The 17,865-nt window shown below is 42.6% G+C and overlaps 1 protein-coding gene across 1 annotated transcript in view; it reads right to left on the minus strand.

Moving 5' to 3' along the window:
* The window catches only part of RAPGEF5 (Rap guanine nucleotide exchange factor 5), a 137,366-nt gene that overhangs the window by 102,040 nt on the left and 17,461 nt on the right, over positions 1–17,865 (minus strand). The window contains exons 3-7 of the mRNA XM_053410445.1: positions 17,757–17,863; positions 15,938–16,059; positions 14,353–14,521; positions 12,425–12,491; positions 6,895–6,943 (exon numbers count right to left, since the gene is read on the minus strand). Coding sequence (XP_053266420.1) covers positions 6,895–6,943; positions 12,425–12,491; positions 14,353–14,521; positions 15,938–16,059; positions 17,757–17,863 — 514 coding nt within the window. The remainder of the gene's footprint in view (positions 1–6,894; positions 6,944–12,424; positions 12,492–14,352; positions 14,522–15,937; positions 16,060–17,756; positions 17,864–17,865) is intronic.

A 17,865-nucleotide genomic window follows, 5' to 3' on the forward strand; every position in this document is an offset into this window, starting at 1 on the left:
TCCCCGCAACAGGGTGAGCTCCTATTGCTCTGTCCCAGCTCCTGCCAACCTAGCAGTTTGAAAGCACGCCTGGGCAAGTAGATAAATAGGTACTGCTGAGGCAGGAAGGTAAACAGCGTTTCTATGCACTCTGTTTTCCGTCACAGTGTTCCGTTGCACCAGAAGAGATTTAGTTATGCTGGCCACATGACCCAGAAAGCTGTCTGTGGACAAACACCTGCTCCCTTGACCTGAAGCAAGATGAGCACTGCACCCCATAGTCGCCTTTGACTGGACTTAACTGTCCTAGGGGTCCTTTACCTTTACCTATTTATGACTGCATATTTTTAGAGGAAGGAGAGACGTACTTCAGGTTTAGGCAGTGCACCAGGTGTACTGTGCAACACACTAGACAAATAGTATGACATGTGAGACTCATATATTTATTATTCTGCTCACATGATAAAGCACAAGGTCAGAACACAACCCTGCTCCCTTGCGAGACAGGGGTCCTGGAAAGAAAAAACTTTTGGATAGCCACCAAGTCTAGGAAATATTTGCCATCACTGTTTCTAGCTCCTTTGGGTCCCCCCCCTTTAATAGATGCGTATTCATCTAATACTGTAGTGTCAGCTTAATAGTGTATGAAAGGTATGCACTTTTTCAACCTGCAAAACAATGTACTTCTGTTGTCTTTATAAGAGCCTAATAAAGAACTTTAAAATTAACTCTTTTAGTTTTCTGCGTTTGACTCACAGAACAATCCCCCTCATTTAAAGAAAGGGTTACAGCAGGAGCAACAAAGAATCCCGTGGATTTTCTTTTTTAAAGAAACTTGCTTTCCTTCAATGTACCACAAACCGCTGCTGAAAACTCCCCAGGCTTTGTAACATGGGCATCAAGCAAGCACGATTATTCCAAAGGTCTCCTGGGCACATAAAACTACTTGTGAGGTTCTTTGGAACTTTGTCATGGTATCTTTATAATCCCAATACTGTTTCTTCTGCATCCTATAGTAAAAGGAGTTTCCCCATTACTGTCCTGTTTAGAAGATAGATCTTCTCTTCTCTGCTGTCTTAGAAGAATTAATTGCATTTTTGATAACCTATACTTCTCCTCAAATCTGTTCCTGTTGTGACAACAACTTGACACTATTTTTCTTACCAGCGCATGACTTGGCTTCAGAGACACTTCATTCTTCTGCTTAACAATCCTACACAAAAGTCTTTTTAAATCGGATGGAATAGCTTTTGCAATAAAAAGTCCTTAAATTATCATTATGACGGTCTCTTTTCATATGCTGCTGTGGGGTTTTTGCTTTGGATTTTTTGAATCATGTCCAAATCTCATTTAAGTTCCTAAATTATTTGGCACAATCCTCCTGGTTCAACCCCAGAAAACACTATTACTGGTTATGCTTTTCTATAATCCAGTTCTTTCCACCTTATTTACTTTTTGAAGAAGCAAACCATGAATTCTCCACTATAACAAGGACACATCTGATTCTCATACACAGCCATCTGCATTGTGGAATGGATCTTTTGGGATTTCTAATTACATTTTCCTTCATAGTCAGTTCACAGTAGGCACTTACTTGCAAGTGTGTACATCCCACACCAGCAAAATTTGCTTGAAGCTTTAAAATAACAGCAATACTGTTGCCAGATAATCTGGCTGCAAATCTTTACTCAAAAGCTAATGCTTTTCCATACATGAACATCACATCCATCAACAGAGCTCTCAAATTTTGCAACATTGAAAAAAGTAATCAAAGCACCCTATTATACCAGCTCCTGTTATCAGAGTGTGTATTGATAAAACTGTACTATAATTACGCCTGCCTGATTTATTATTTTAAAAATTATTAAATCAACTTTTACAGTCACGATTGGTCCAGAAATCACCTTACATGCATTACTTCAAAAGAAAAAATGTTGTAATATGAAGTAAAGTGTTCAGTTCAATAGTTTAAAAAGCCTGCATGCACACTCAAACCTCCAAGTACTGTACTTGCCACTTCAACTACTCAAAGCAGCACTGCAGTGTGACTAATACCTAAAATACTGTACTACACTAATTAAGATCTAATTCCACTAGCAATAATACTGTTCCAGATCTGGGGTAACAGAGTTTGGGGGTGCAAGGGCACTCATAACTGCTAGAGTTAGTGAATGTCAATCTGGAGTATTGACGGAAAGATGCCAGGGCAGTGGGAAATACAGGCTAAGTCTTTTTTCCAGGCCAGGGCCTCACCTGGGATAGAAGTCGTTAAGAATGACAAAAGGTGTTGGGAGCAAATGATTAAGCTATCAATGGAAACTATCAACCAGGAAGGCTCTGCAGGTGATGGGGGCATGATGCCATATATAGGAAAAAATGTATCAGTTAAGTTGTGGGTGAACATATCAGATGACACAGCGATTCTTCAAACAGCTCTTCTTTATTCTGAGGCCAGAACTGAACTGAACTGAAGGGCTCAGTCAGCCTGCTTATATAGAGCTCCAGTACCTTGTTACTGTAACAACTTTCTAAAACTATCCAATCACTGAAAGTCACCTTCGATCCTTCATTTGCATACAAACTATCCAATCACTGAACGTCACTTTTGATCCTTCATTTGCATAACTATCTACGGTATCCCCCTGCTGGCCGAGGGTGAGAACTTCAGTACATAACAGTATCCTTTTGAAATTTAGGGGTTGTGGGAAAAGGAGGAAAACTGGATGAGTTGATGTGAAGGCCAGAGCCATATTGGCAGGCTGTGAGAGAGGCACAGATGTGCCTGGGAATCCAATGCTGGGCTGCGGTGAAAGACAGGGCCCCTCCTGAGGTGAGAATGCTGTGAAATCTCTCTTTACTTAAAGCTTCTGTGTGTAAATAAGTCATATTTCATATTTCAAAGACACTGTAGACTCCACCATGCCTCATTGTCCCCAAAGGAACACAGACCCTGGTTGAGTGCCAAGACCCCTAAGAATCTCATGCACCCTTCCACAGATATTGGGGCAGCCAATGACACTATTCTAGTTCCTCCACCAACCCAAAGCCCAAGCAGTTATTGGTGCTGTTCACTAACTGTCCACAACATCCACATTTTGGAGAAACTCATTTTGTACCTGACACAACATTAAATGACTGATGTTGACAAATGCCTGAAACATGGAACAAACTGAGAGTAGCCACAAATCAGGCAGTTATGCTTTTCCATGTATCCCATTTGCCTTTGTTGAGGATCAGCAATAATAATAATAATAATAATAATAATAATAATAATAATAATAATAAAAATTTTTATTTTTATCCCGCCCTCCCCAGCTGAAGCTGGGCTCAGGGCGGCTAACAACAATAAAACAGTACAAAAGTACAGCACAAACAACACTCTAAAATCATTCATTATAAAATTAATTAATTCAAGCCACTGGCAACCATTGCGCCAGAGCTCCGCGAAGATTGCCGAGGGAGGGAGTCAGGCTGTGCCCGGCCAAAGGCTCTGTCTTGCAGGCCCTGTGGAAAGATGTCAAGTCCCGCAGGGCCCTAGTCTCTTGTGACAGAGTGTTCCACCAGATCGGAGCCACAGCCGAAAAAGCCCTGGCTCTAGTTGAGGCCAGCCTAACTTCTCTGTGGCCTGGGACCTTCAAGATGTTTTTATTTGAGGACTGTAAGTTTCTCTGTGGGGCATACCAGGAGAGGCGGTCCCGTAGGTACGAGGGTCCTAGTCCGTATAGGGCTTTAAAGGTTAAAACCAGCACCTTAAACCTGATCCTGTACTCCACCGGGAGCCAGTGCAGCTGGTATAGCACCGGGTGAATGTGATCTCGCAGCGAAGACCCCGTAAGGAGTCTCGCTGCAGCATTCTGCACCCGCTGGAGTTTCTGGGTCAGTCTCAAGGGCAGCCCCACGTAGAGCGAGTTACAATAATCCAGACTGGAGGTGACCGTCGCGTGGATCACAGTGGCTAGGTCAGGGCGAGAGAGGTAAGGAGCCAACTGCTTAGCTTGGCGGAGATGGAAAAATGCCGCCTTTGTTATAGCTGCGATCTGCGCCTCCATGGAAAGGGAGGTGTCGAAGATTACACCCAAACTCTTAACGGACGGTGCTGGCACTAATTGCACCCCCGCAAGAGATGGGAGTTGCCCCCCCAATCCCATATCGTCCCGTCCCAGCCACAGGACCTCTGTCTTCGAAGGATTTAGCTTCAACTGGCTCCCACATAACCATCCAGCCACAGCTTCCAAACATCTGGTCAGTGTGTCTGGGGCCGAGTCAGGATGGCCATCCATCAACAGATAGAGTTGGGTGTCATCGGCATACTGATGGCAACCCAGCCCAAAACTCCGGACAAGCTGGGCGAGGGGGCGCATAAAGATGTTGAAAAGCATCGGGGAGAGTATCGCACCCTGAGGTACTCCACACACCAAGGAGTGGCGCAATGACAATTCCCCCCCAAGCGCCACCCTCTGTCCCCGACCAGAGAGAAACGAGCGCAGCCATTGAAGGACTGTGCCCTGGATCCCCACGTCGGCAAGGTGGTGGTCCAGAAGTTTGTGATCGACCATGTCGAAAGCTGCTGACAAATCTAGAAGAATCAGCAGCCCCGACCCGCCTCGATCCAGCTGTCTACGAAGATCATCTGTTAGGGCAACCAGAGCCGTCTTGGTCCCATGACCAGCGCGGAAGCCGGACTGGAATGGATCCAGAGCCGATGTTTCATCCAGAAACCCACCAAGCTGTTCAGCAACCGCTCTCTCAATCACCTTACCCAGGAACGGAAGATTCGAAACCGGGCGGTAATTGGATAGATCTAAAAGCTCTAATGATGTTTTCTTTAAGAGCGGGCGCACCACTGCCTCCTTCAGTTCCCCTGGGAATGTCCCCGTGCCAAGGGACAAATTGATGATATCCCCCAGGAGGGCCCGCACCTCGTCTGGACACGCTCTAATCAGCCAAGACGGGCACGGGTCGAGAGGACAGGTGGTGGGCTTTCCAGCTCGGAGGAGTCTGTCCACATCGGCTGGGGATATCCGGTCGAAGTGGTCCAATACTGGATCCGAGGACAGTCGAGGGGCCTCCAGTTCCTTTATTGTATCCAAATTGGCAGGAAGGTCATGGCGGAGCAACAAGACCTTGTCCGCAAAAAAGCTTGCAAATGCTTCACAGCTGTGTGTCAAATTGTTATTTAAATTTGGCTGTCCCTCAAGGGACGTTAAAGACCTGATTATACTAAATAATTACGCTGGGCGAGAGCTAGCGGATGCAATGGAGGCCGAGAAGTAAGACTTCTTAGCAGCCTTCACCGCCATCTCGTAGGTTTTCATAAAAGCCCTATAAGATGTTCTTGAGGCTCCGTTACGGACACCCTGCCATACTCGCTCTAGCCGTCTGAGGTCCCGCTTCATTTTCCGGAGCTCCTCGGTAAACCAGGGAGCCCGGTTTCTGCGGGGTCGCAGAGGGCGCTTAGGTGCGATCTCATCGATGGCTGCCAGGAGCTGGATATTCCAGCCCTCAACAAGCTCAGTCAATGATTCGCCAGGGGGAGCAAAGTCCCGCAAGGCTTGGCGGAATCTATCAGGGTCCATCAGCCTCTGTGGGCGAGCCCAAATCGGCTCGCCACCTAAGCAGGGTGGGGGTGGAAATCAATCCTGGCTTTCAGAGCGTAGTGATCAGACCATGGCACCTTCATCGAAGGAGACATGATCACATCTATACCTACGCCAAAGATCAAATCCAGCTTGTGGCCTGCTTGATGTGTGGGGCCCGAAACAAACTGGGAGAGCCCTAGTGTTGCCATGGAAGACACCAGGTCCAGAGCCTGTGAGGAGGGAGTGGCATCAGCATGGATGTTGAAGTCCCCCAATACCAATAGGTTAGGGAAGGCCCAGCCAGCCACCGCCTCCAATAGGCCTGACAGGGTGGCTGCTGGTGCGCTAGGTGGCTGGTACACCAGCCAGACAGCCAAGCTCTCCTCAGAGCCCCACACTAGGCCAACACATTCAATGCCGGGGATCGATGGCGATGGTAGAGCCCTGAAAGGACAATCTTCCCGGATTAATAATGCCACCCCTCCCCCCCGGCCCACAGTCCGCGACTGGTGGAGGACGGAGAAACCCGGGGGCGCCATCTCTCGTAAGGTAACTGTTGCCCCTTCGCGCACCCAGGTCTCCGTCACACAAGCCAGGTCGACCCCCTGCGAGATAAAGAAATCTCGCAGGGTGGCGGTTTTGTTGCCTATAGACGCGGCATTGCACAGCACCAGTGACGGAGGTGAGTAATCCTTGCTCACCCTACCCTCGTCCCTCGGGATGAGGCGCAGATTGGAAGGGGTACGAGCATATCCATACATACAAGTAATATTAACAGAAGGTAAAGGAGTGGGGGGACGACAGGAAATATATTAAGGTATATCCCTTTTGTATATTTCTCAAAGTCCACACATCATGTTCATGCCTAAACCGAACTATGATGGGCTCAGCTTTAAAAAGAACAGGTTCATGCAACCTTGGCAAGCCTTGTGATTTAACTCATGTATTATATTTAGCAAGAAAGATTTTTTTTTTAAAGGAAAAAGTCATATGGTACCATTGCAAAACATAACTCTTATGCACGGGTGGTGACAAAAAAAACTTCAAAATCTGAATTTATACGTTTCAACTGAAGGCAATGGATATATAAGCATTAATTTACAAAATATAAAAAGATAAGCAAAAAGAACCCTTGACTTGTAGGAGAAACTGTTACAAACAGCTTAGACTAGTGGATCAATTATTAAAATAGCTCATCAAGTTCACTGAAGAGTAGGAAAGAAGGAAAACAGAAGAAAATGTCAAGCAGTTCTTGTCACATTAAATAAGCTTTATACTATATTTCTTTCTTTTAATATGGTTTGAAAATGCAAAATCCAAATCTGGATACACTCACCTGATTTTCTTGCCTTAATAGCAAGAACAGCCGCCAATTCTCTCTGCACCTAACACACCAAAAAGACAAAGTGTTACAGTCGTGCCCATAAGCAGGAAGTTGTTACATACACAGAGCAAACCATCTACTCTAGCAATCTGGATCTCTTAGAGTTAGGCTACAATCCTCAGCACAGTTGTCCAAAAGAAAGAGCCGCTGAAAATTGTTCATGCTTCTGAGTGAACTCAGATAGGATAGTGCTATTTCCTAAGTGGCAGTATGCTCATAAAAAATATATTTGATTCAGTTCAGCAATTAGCAACCACATTAACACAACTGGCATAAGCAAAGATAGCTACACAAGAGGAAAACAATTTGCAATTGTTCGTTTCATCAGTGCCATCATCTCCTCTCCCATGCAGCTTAATGGATCAGCACTGGGTGTTTATAGAACACAATGGGTGGTTTCCAACGAAGTGCTTCTGTTAGCACTTCTGGCTAAACAACAAAACTTATCCTCTTCCTACAGGCTCCCTAAATCTGTTCTGGGGGTTCTCCCAAACCACTGAGGTAGATTTGGGAGGGGGGAGGGAAGGCACACAGGGCACACATGGAGAGATGGAGAAGAAGTTCTGTTGCACAATCAAAAATCCTTGTGCTAGAGGAAGCACTTCATTGGTTACCACCCAATATTTATGTCATGAGATGTTCCTTTTCTACAATAAAGGTAAAAGATTGCTTCTACAACACCCCAAACATCACTGAATGTCCTGAAATTATTATTATCAGCAGCAGCATACAGCCAATGAATCTATTCACATGTGTGGTGCTTTGTTATAATGCAAAGATTAATATCCAAGCAGTCTTCTTTCCTGGCAAACAGCTGTTGCTGTGACCATTATGGCCAATGTAGGAAATACTGGGAAAGCATGAGATTGGATCCCATATTTCAAAAAAGAAATACTAATTTCGGGAGCCACATAAGCACGTAGAAATAATTGCCTATCAAGTGAGAAAGGTTTTGTGCACATACTTAATTTCACCAAAAAAAGTTTTTTTAAAAATTTACCAAGTATGCATCACTGCCTTTGGAACATGACTTTCAGCTTATCCCTTATTATGGGGGTGGGATAAGGGTACATAACGCCATATCTGGTGGTCCTGTCCACAGACTCAATCCTTTTGGGTTGCTCTTTTTGATGAAGTTCAAAAGATAACACATCACTGCAACTGACACTTCTTAATCTCTTTTTGAATAACAACAGGGATACCACTAGCAAGATTTCTATTGGCCACCTTTTAAGGGCTGTGAGGTTAACAATAGCTGAACTTTGGAAAGACCTCAAGGGAACAACCATTGACTGCTGCAGGGAAGATTATTTTCTTGGTGCAACAATCAGATTAGGTTTCTCTTCTTCTACAGCCACTTCATTGGCTGCCAGTTAACTCAAATATTTTATAAACCTCTTATCTTTACTTTTAAAGCTCTTCATGGTTAGCCTCTTTCCTATTTCTCAGCCTTAGTGTCCCAATGTACATCTAGTCACTCTCTTTGTTCTTCTAATTCTGTGCTTCTTATTTATCCAAGCGTTTATTGTGTCTCCATCCTTTTTCTCTTGCTACTCCATATGCTTGGAATCATCTTCCAGAACATTTGTGGGCTGCCTCCTCACTTCATATGCTCAAATCTCTATTTAAAACATTGTTTTCCCCTGAGTTGTTTTGGTCCGGCTACCTAGTTTTATTCACTGGGTATAACAGGCTGTGTATTGTGCATATTAGACTGATTTTTATTGTACTGTTCATATTTGTTGTTTCAGATTGTATACCCTTTGGTGAAGAATTTATTCTTTTAATTGTGCACAGAGTCACATACATTAATGGTGCTATATAAATAAATGTTAATTATTAATACTGGTACCATAAAGCAAAGGTGAGGAACTCTTGATCCTCCAAATGTTGCTGAACAACAACTCCCATCATGCCCAGCATGTGTGGCCAAAGAATAAGGGTGATGGGAGTTTTAGTTCAGCACCACCTGGAGGACCAAAGTTCCCCAAAACTGCCATAAAGTCTGATATTTGGCATATGTGGAAAAATTAACAAGTAAAATGAGAACAGCACAAGGCCTCATAAAAAGAATTCTGAGGCATCCCCAAGAATTCCTTTAACTTTCAATATTGGAAATGGAATTTGCACATTGGCATTAGCTTGAGATTGCTCCAAGCACCCAGCACTTCCATATATCAGCAAGAGTTCATATTCATATTAATCATTTTTGATATCCCCTTAATAATCCTTTTAATAATTTAAAGTCTACACAGTTGAAACCCAGATGGATCATCATGAGGGAAAAGGTCAGATATCATGGTTACAAGATTAGAGATGACATGGCCATGGAAAAGATGAATACTATAGTTCAGTCATCGTGGAGATACCATCTGAGACTACTGTCAGATTCACAAGGAATCATTCAATCAATTTATGCAATTAGTATGTTCAGGACCTTTCCTGCATATGCAGCCCAAAACTTACTGAAAATTAAATGTCAAGAGATTGACACTGTGTCGACCAGTAAAACCGAAGCAGCTTTCATAAAGGTTATAATCACCCAAATTTAATTATTACTTTATGGAACCCACGGATCTCTCTTTGAAAAGGAACAGTAAAAAAAAAAATCATTTTCAGGCCAGGAAAGATTTACATTAAAAAAGCACAAATTAAGGCTTTCTGCAGATTTAAAACCTGAAGTGGAGAATGCCCTTGTATATTCAATATCCTGCGAACTTTGGGGGAAATTTAGTTTTTGTTCTAACAGAGTGCAAGACTAATTCTTTCTCATTATGCTTTCCACATATTTTGCCAGCTTTAAAAATTAGTTCATTTTGAGGCTCCTAAATAATATTAGAGATGGGGGGGGGTGTATGGATATCTTAGGCTAGTAAGGATGATGGGTTAATATTTGCATCCTGATGTTAGGACACTTGCTCAAATCTTTTGCTGCTTTGCCTCTCAAGGGTTGTGCATGTGTGTACCAAATCTTCCAAGAAAGCCAAGTAACATACAATAGAGTTAAATGTTTGTGTTCCTTCCTGTTCTTGGGTTTTTCTATTTTTTCCATGCTTCTATTTTATTTATTAAATCTGTCAGTCGCTTTATCTTGCCCAGGGAAACCCAAAACAACTTGCAAGCATACAAATAGACAACAAGCCCCCACACAGATACATTTCAAAGGGAATTTCAAAGGTGGAATTGACGTCTGGGGGGGGGGATTTCTGAAAGACAGTGCTTTGTCCTGGATTTTAGGCAAGTCAATTGAAAAATTGCATCAACTCAGGCAGGGAAACTGCTGGGCAGCAAGGCAAGTGGTAAACCAGTAGAATCCCTAATTTATCCCAACTGCCCTACACCAGAAACACACACACTAGATCCCCACTCAACTAGACAGAGAAGTGGGGAGAGAGAGGTTGCATTTCTATAGACGACAGCAACCCACCTCCTTGACCCTCAAGTTTTTGTACCATTTTCAAATGCAGCCCACATATCTAATATTCATTCTGTTATGTTTCACATGAACAGTGGTACCTCAGGTTACATACGCTTCGGGTTACAGACTCCGCTAACCCAGAAATAGTGCTTCGGGTTAAGAACTTTGCTTCAGGATGAGAACAGAAATCGGGTTCCGGCAGCGTGGCAGCAGCAGGAGGCCCCATAAGCTAAAGTGGTGCTTCAGGTTAAGAACAGTTTCAGGTTAAGAACGGACCTCCGGAACGAATTAAGTACGTAACCAGAGGTACCACTGTATTACACTTTATTACATACTATGCCACATTAGGAGGGATTTCTCATCAGGTGGAAAGACAAAGCAGTAAATGTAATTTATAATAATTAATATATTATGTTTCTGACACAAAAGCAAATGCTTTGCTGTTGTTTCCTGCAACTTGACCAACTTGGCACCATTCCACACAGCTATTATCGCTCAAGAAGTCCCTCGCCCTTCCATTGTTTCAAACAAGTATGTGTTTCCTTTTACCAACAGGTTCTAGCCGGACTCGAGAAAAAGAAGCTTGTACTATTAATTCTGAGAAAATATACCTTCTAAAAGCTCAGTTACAGATACTGAACCCTTGTGGGAATTGAGCGGGGGGAGATACAAGAAAACATACCTCATTGGTTCTAAAAAGCATTCTGCCAAGTGACAGGAAAAGCAGTATTACACACGCAGGCATAATTAGTTCTTCACTAGCCTTGGCTTCAGTTCATGTGGCTAAAATTCACATTAGTATTTTATGTGTCGATTATTGTTACACTCTGAATTGGCAAACAATCCTTCTGCACGTATTTCAACACTGATAAAAGCAGACCTTTGTTCACTTTGTGGAAATTTTGTATGGGGTTTAGACTCCCAACAATTCCAATAAAACTATTTACTCAAATAGTTCGACTATTTTGCCTTGCTTTAAATATAGGCAACCCCCTATTTACGTGGTGGTTATATTCTGGGTCATCGTGCACATTGGCAGAGCGTGCATAAGCCTGCTTGTCCCCGTTCCATCCTCTTCTGGTGCTGAACCTGGCACGCGCATGCGTGGTCACACATGAATCGAACATGTGCAAAATGGGAGTTGCCTACAATGGCACTGCCACACCCATTGTCAGAATCAGCTAGGAGACCCTCAAGTGGGAGCCTTGTGATCAATTTGTTAGTGCCTCTTGTGTGGAAGAATCAACAAAAAACAGTGCCAAATTCCAATATGTCTACATTCCCCTCCTTCCCACACCTACACTTTGGGGTTATAAGGTGTTATATTTTAAAACTGCCTTTGTTTTAATGCTCTACTGACCTGTATTTTAATACCGATGATTTATTTTAAAAAAGTAACTGTTTTAATTTTTAGCCACTGTTAGAGGTATCGGTTTGTTGGTTGCTCGAGAGCAATCAGGCAATATGCCTCCAAAGCGTGTTCTAAGGCTTTCTTATTAGTGATAAAACCTTTAGAATGCAGAGCGCCTGTATTCCGTGTCTTGCTCATTCACTGACAGAATCTGAGAGTGGGCAGTCCTTAAACCTTCCCCAGCAGAGTAGTTTCTTGACGCCCAATCTGCGCCTCCCCTCTCTGCGCGGAAGTTTTCTGCCCAAGGAAGGCTTGGGTAACGGGGGACCTCCCTCCTCCCCGCTTTGCTCCGGCAAGGTGTCCTGGCACCACCTTGCCTCCTCCGCCCCCTGCCTCTCCTCTCCACTAGAGGCATGGCTACCTTCCTCCGCTGAGGACATGCTGCTTCCCACGATCTTTGGGGGCTCTCTGTAATCCACCCAGCCTTCTCCCTCTCGCCCCTGAGCCGATGGCAGTTCCCTGACAGCCACCCTGAGAATCTTTCAGCATTGAAGGCCAAAATACAAATATATTACAGTTTTAATCTATTGCCATTAAAATTATGCGCAAGAGATTAGAACCATGATGTGAGCATTACAGTTTCTTGAGACCACAGTCGGTCACAAACATATCACTTTTCAAAACAGTAAAGAAAAGCTTGTCGAAAGACTCACTGCAGAAGTGAGACGGGAAAGAATTTCAGCATTGGTCTCAGTTGTGTCTTCTATTTTTCTATTGCTCCTGTTAAAACAAAAAGATTTTTTTTTTAAAAAAGGAAAGGTTTGTAAATGACTGCTCTGATTTGCCTGGTGCCCTCCAGATAATGTGAACTACAACATCCATCATCCATTAGGAATGTTGGTTGAGGTTGATAGGAGCCTTTAACATATTGGGAACACCACCTTGGAAAAGCTGAATTAGACCTTAAGTTAAAGGATGTGCTTAAAAACAAACAGGGAAGTGAGGTGTGTGGACTAAAATATTCTGACCAAGACATGTCATGCTATAACTGAAGTGTCCCATCAATTTGTCTTCCTCGAAGTGCTTTTATTTTATTCAAACTTGCCCAAGTTAAGAAGAAATGCCACAGTACAATAATCTAGTACAATAATTTCCAGTGGCATATACAGAGGCTGAACTGCAGCCCTGCTTCAGGAATGATACCCAAAGGAATTAAACTCTTGCATTTTAAGGTCAGTGAAAGGATGGCAAGACACCACCCTGTTATCTGTAATCAAATGAGGGGCGCAAGGAGGTCTGAGCTGAAGCAGGACTTGTCTTCATCATGGCAGCTTCTCATGAACTACAGAGAAAACCTAACTGGAGTAACTGGGACCCAGCCTAACCCCAGCTTGCCCTTGGCACCCTCTCTTATTGTTGTGAATTTGGCTAGTTGATTCAAATCAGTTCATGAAATTAACATCCTTTCTTTGATGCCTCTTGACTTTCAGGTCTACAATGGAGGAGGCCTCTGGCTTATGTATCTCATAAGTGTAAGGTAAAGGTAAAGGGACCCCTGACCATTAGGTCCAGTCGTGGCCGACTCTGGGGTTGCGACGCTCATCTCGCTTTATTGGCCGAGGGAGCTGGTGTACAGCTTCCGGGTCATGTGGCCAGCATGACTAAGCCGCTACTGGCAAACCAGAGCAGCGCACGGAAACACTGTTTACCTTCCCGCCAGAGCAGTACCTATTTATCTACTTGCACTTTGACGTGCTTTCGAACTGCTAGGTTAGCAGGAGCAGGGACTGAGCAATGGGAGCTCACCCTGTCGCGGGGATTCGAACCGCCGACCTTCTGAGCAGCAAGACCTAGGCTCTGTGGTTTAACCCACAGCACCACCCTTACCTCATAAGTGCACAGGAACACTTACAGCAAGGAGACCCATCAGCCCTATGCCTCCCTTATGCAGAGACAGCACCCTTGCCTGTCCACTTCCTTTCTACCTGACCTTAGACCCTCTATTACAGTGGTTCCCAAACTCACACACACCCCCGGTTTGCTTGAAAATTGCTGAAGGTCTTGGTGGACCACTAAATGATTTTGCTGCCTGCTGTAGCAATTGCAATGCTATATTTAATTGTATTTTTATTGCTTCTTTAATTTCTTAATAGATAGAATTCAAATTGTAATACAATAAATATACAATATGAAAAATAAAAAGCAATAAAAATACAATTAAAAACAGATATGAATATTTAATGTGAACTTCTTCTTCGTGGACCACCTGAATGAAGCTTGTGAACCACTGAGCTCCATGTACCACAGTTTGGGAACCACTGAGATACAAGTTACTATAGTAACTCAAACTTACTTAAAATCATTCAATAAAATATGGCTAGCCTGCTGCAAGACTTCTTTCCCATAAGAGTGCTTCCTATAAATAATACAGGGCCAGCTATAGGCTGATTTAGGTAACACAAACCAAGTAGCCACACAGTTTATACAATGTAAGTAGCAAGATTATGGTAGGAGTTTTCACAGGCAACAGCCTCTGTGATAATATGCATAAAGTAGAAGGGAAGACTGGTAGATTATTTAACAGATATAACCCAGTCATCTGCCGAACTTTCAGTAAGAATTGCATGGAGAATATACTTACAGATTACAGGTATTAATCCTTGGAGGAATAACAGGCACTAGCTGCAATAAGAGTTTCACACCATTTTTCCATCCATCATCTCTTTCATATTCACAGAAAAGATATGTACACTCATCAGCTGAGAACTGGTAGAAAACGTACTTGTCTTGAAAATAAATCTGTTTATCCACTGTGTAAAAAGAGGGGGGATAATTCTATTACTCTTAGAAAGTGTTTTCTATCAGCTTGCCACAAAAACAAAAACTTGAAGTAACTGCTAAGCAAGCATTGAAAAATACCGGTAATCCAGTAATTTAGCTTCAGTTGACAACGAAGGGCTAGTTCACACGTACAGACCAACCATATAAGATACGTTTTGAATACAGATCATGTGGAAAACACACTGTGAACTGGGCTATACACTGGGCTATATACAAATACCATTTCAACATTTTAAGCAACATAAAAAACCCAACATGAAGTCATGTGAAGCAGCTTCTCCTGCAATATCAAGCATACTAACAAAAGCAATTACCCAAAACAGGAATTGCTTTAGCATGGCTGGAAGTGTGTGAGGAGGTGCTTTACACAGACAGCTTGAAGTTGGAATAATCTTCACGAATTGCTTTTTTAAGCAGCTACCATGCTGCAAAGGCCATGTACAAATCAAGTTATAGTCAGTGGCAATGACACAGAATCCCTTCAAAGTAAGACAAGGATAAATAAAAACCGGTGCAGAAGTGACATGAAGCTTGAAAGAATGGAGCAGACACAATCCCAGCCATGGAAGAGAAAAATTACATTACACAGGGAATTTTGAAATTCCCAAAGACATGAGACAAGGCTTAATGGAGCCCCAACATGTAAAGAACCACAACAGAGATGAGAGGTGACTAGGTGGTTCAGCAATAAATGGAGAAAGGGAGCCATCTCTTGTTAAGGAGGCAGAAGACTTGGCAGTGGCCTGAACGTGGATAAATGATTGTGAGCCTGAAAACAGCGACAGAAGAAAAGCTGCAAAGGTAAAGAGTACTCTTTATTCAAAGCCATCCTTCAAGAATTCATTTATTTATAAAATATAGGGTCATCGGTGTGCATACACTTTATGGAGTACAAGATGTAAACTCCTTGTTATGCAGAGCTTGCTATCTAAAACATAATACGGGGGAAACAGGGACAGAATTTGCAATTCTTCAGTCAAAGGTTCCTTTCAATATACTAAAAAGGCCCCACCATAATCATATGGTGAACTACTGTATTGTTTACTCAGCTGCACAGTATTTAGCAACAGGATAAGGAAAGTATCAAGGTAAAAGGAGGGAGGGAGTAGGGGAGAGAAAAGAATGTACATTCTGAAAGTTGACAAGTATGTCCCTGGGCAAAAATATCTAGTAAATATCTCATCATAATTATTCAGGATATGAAAGATCGCATGTGAAATATATACCAAAGCAGCACAGAGGGAGCCCAACAGAACAACAGATATCTGTCTTTTTCTCTCCCCCTTTGTAAACATAATAAATCTAATGCCCAGGGAAAGATGAGGACAGGAAGGGAAATTGAATACCTTTGTAAAACAGGTTAGACTTGCTTTCATAAAACTGACCTGATAACACAATTCTCATATTCAGTAGGAGCTGCCAGATACCAGCTGCTGTAGATCTGCTCTTTATGAAAGGACAGCGCTTTAAAAGCCAGTCTACGAGTTCAGATCCAATGCAACTTCTCCTAAACAAGCAAAAAAAAATTATGGATTTATGTAGTAATATTTGTAAGATTGAGCGATTTGATTTCCTCCCTTTTCTTTATGCTTTTCTTTATGCTTGGCTAGTTGATTACTTTGATGATAATTCCCCGATTGCTTTATTTGTTCGTGTGTTATTGAGCGTATATTTTGGGGAAATTTCATGTTGTCCACTTGTTTTTACTCTTATGTTTGCTGTAAACAAATGTATAGGTTCCTGCAGCCAATTGGAAGTCGCGGAAGCTGCAGACTTTCGGGTTCCAAAGAACACTCACAAACCAGAACACTCACTTCCGGGTTTGTGGCGTTCAGGAGCCAAAACATTCAACTCGCAAGGCATTCGGGATTCAAGGTACGACTGTATGTCACCAAAAAGCAGCAACTGTCTGCAAGTGCCCAATCTGTCCAGGAATGGGGGACCTCATGCCTTCCAGATAATTTTACACTACAACTTCCATCATTCCTGACAACTGACCATCATGTTTGGGGCTGATGGGAATTGGAGCCCAACAGCATCTGGAGGGCTACAAGTTCCCCAATCCTGAAGTACAAAATGAACCACATCGTTCAACAACTTGCATTTCATCCTGCAAACAATTTCTCCTCCTCCAGAAGATTCTTCCTTATTATCTCAAGATGCAACTAGTTGCAACTAGACATCCCCCCCAGGCTAAACTTCTACTAGCTTCCCTACAAGCTAATCTACACATATAATGTAACTTCCCTAGAAGTCACTTATTTCATCTTCTCCCAACCTTAAAGTCTGGCTGTACCATTAACATGGGATATTATGTTGGCAACAGAGAGGCAACACATTTCAACATCAGGCACATGTATGAGATCTTTGCACAGTCAACAAACCAACTCCTACATTTAAAATGTGAGCAAACTTCATCCTTTCAGGAAAGAATTGGCAGACAGCGTCACCATTTTTCAGTTTGGCAGAATAATAAATCTGCATGCATTTTTTAAAGATGGCAATTTACAAAAAGAACTGCATTTTTTAAAGATCCTTTCAATTATTTGTTATAAAAACAAGAAAACCAGTTTTGCTATATGTTTGGTTAGCTAATCAATTTGTTCTCAAGTAGTCTGGAAGTTTCTCTACAAATAACATATACCAAATGTTATAAATAAAACATTATTTTTTTATTGATTGCATTTCAATCAAAAGGTAAGAAACATTGCTCAAGTCAGAAGCACCGCTACACTGCCTCCCTGAGGGCAGATTCTTATGACAGGGTCATGAAAACAATCTCCATCCTTTGTAGATTCCCTCCCCAGTTACCAGAGAAGAGAAACTCAAACATGATGCACTTATTATTTGGCAACACATACATAAATTATATTAGATCCAACAAAGTTTGTTAAACCAGAGCACAGGTTACTAACAAAATATTTTCAGGAATAGCACACAAAAGCAACACAACACAAAATGGGAATAAAATTAATAATCAAAACTGTCAGCTTTGATCACATCCAAGTTCATTGTCATTAGTAATAGGATCCTGGTATACGAAAAACATTCTAGGATAAGGAGGGACAGTTTGCTTCTCCTTGCCCCAGGAAGATATCTGCCAGTGCAGGTAACGTATGGTAGCCAGTCCAGTGCTGCAAATGCAAGGAGGTGAGAAATAGTAAGGAGAAAACTGTTTTGTTAAACTAAGGCAAACATGGCTACCTGCAAAGTCCCATCAGAGACATTCTGTCTTTCATCAGATCAGAAGCTTGTAGAATGAAAACATTTCTGAGAGCTCTCCCAGCGCATGAGGCACCCTCTCCATAAATCT

The sequence above is a fragment of the Podarcis raffonei genome, chromosome 12, assembly GCF_027172205.1.
Source record: "Podarcis raffonei isolate rPodRaf1 chromosome 12, rPodRaf1.pri, whole genome shotgun sequence".
NCBI classification, from domain to species: domain Eukaryota; kingdom Metazoa; phylum Chordata; class Lepidosauria; order Squamata; family Lacertidae; genus Podarcis; species Podarcis raffonei.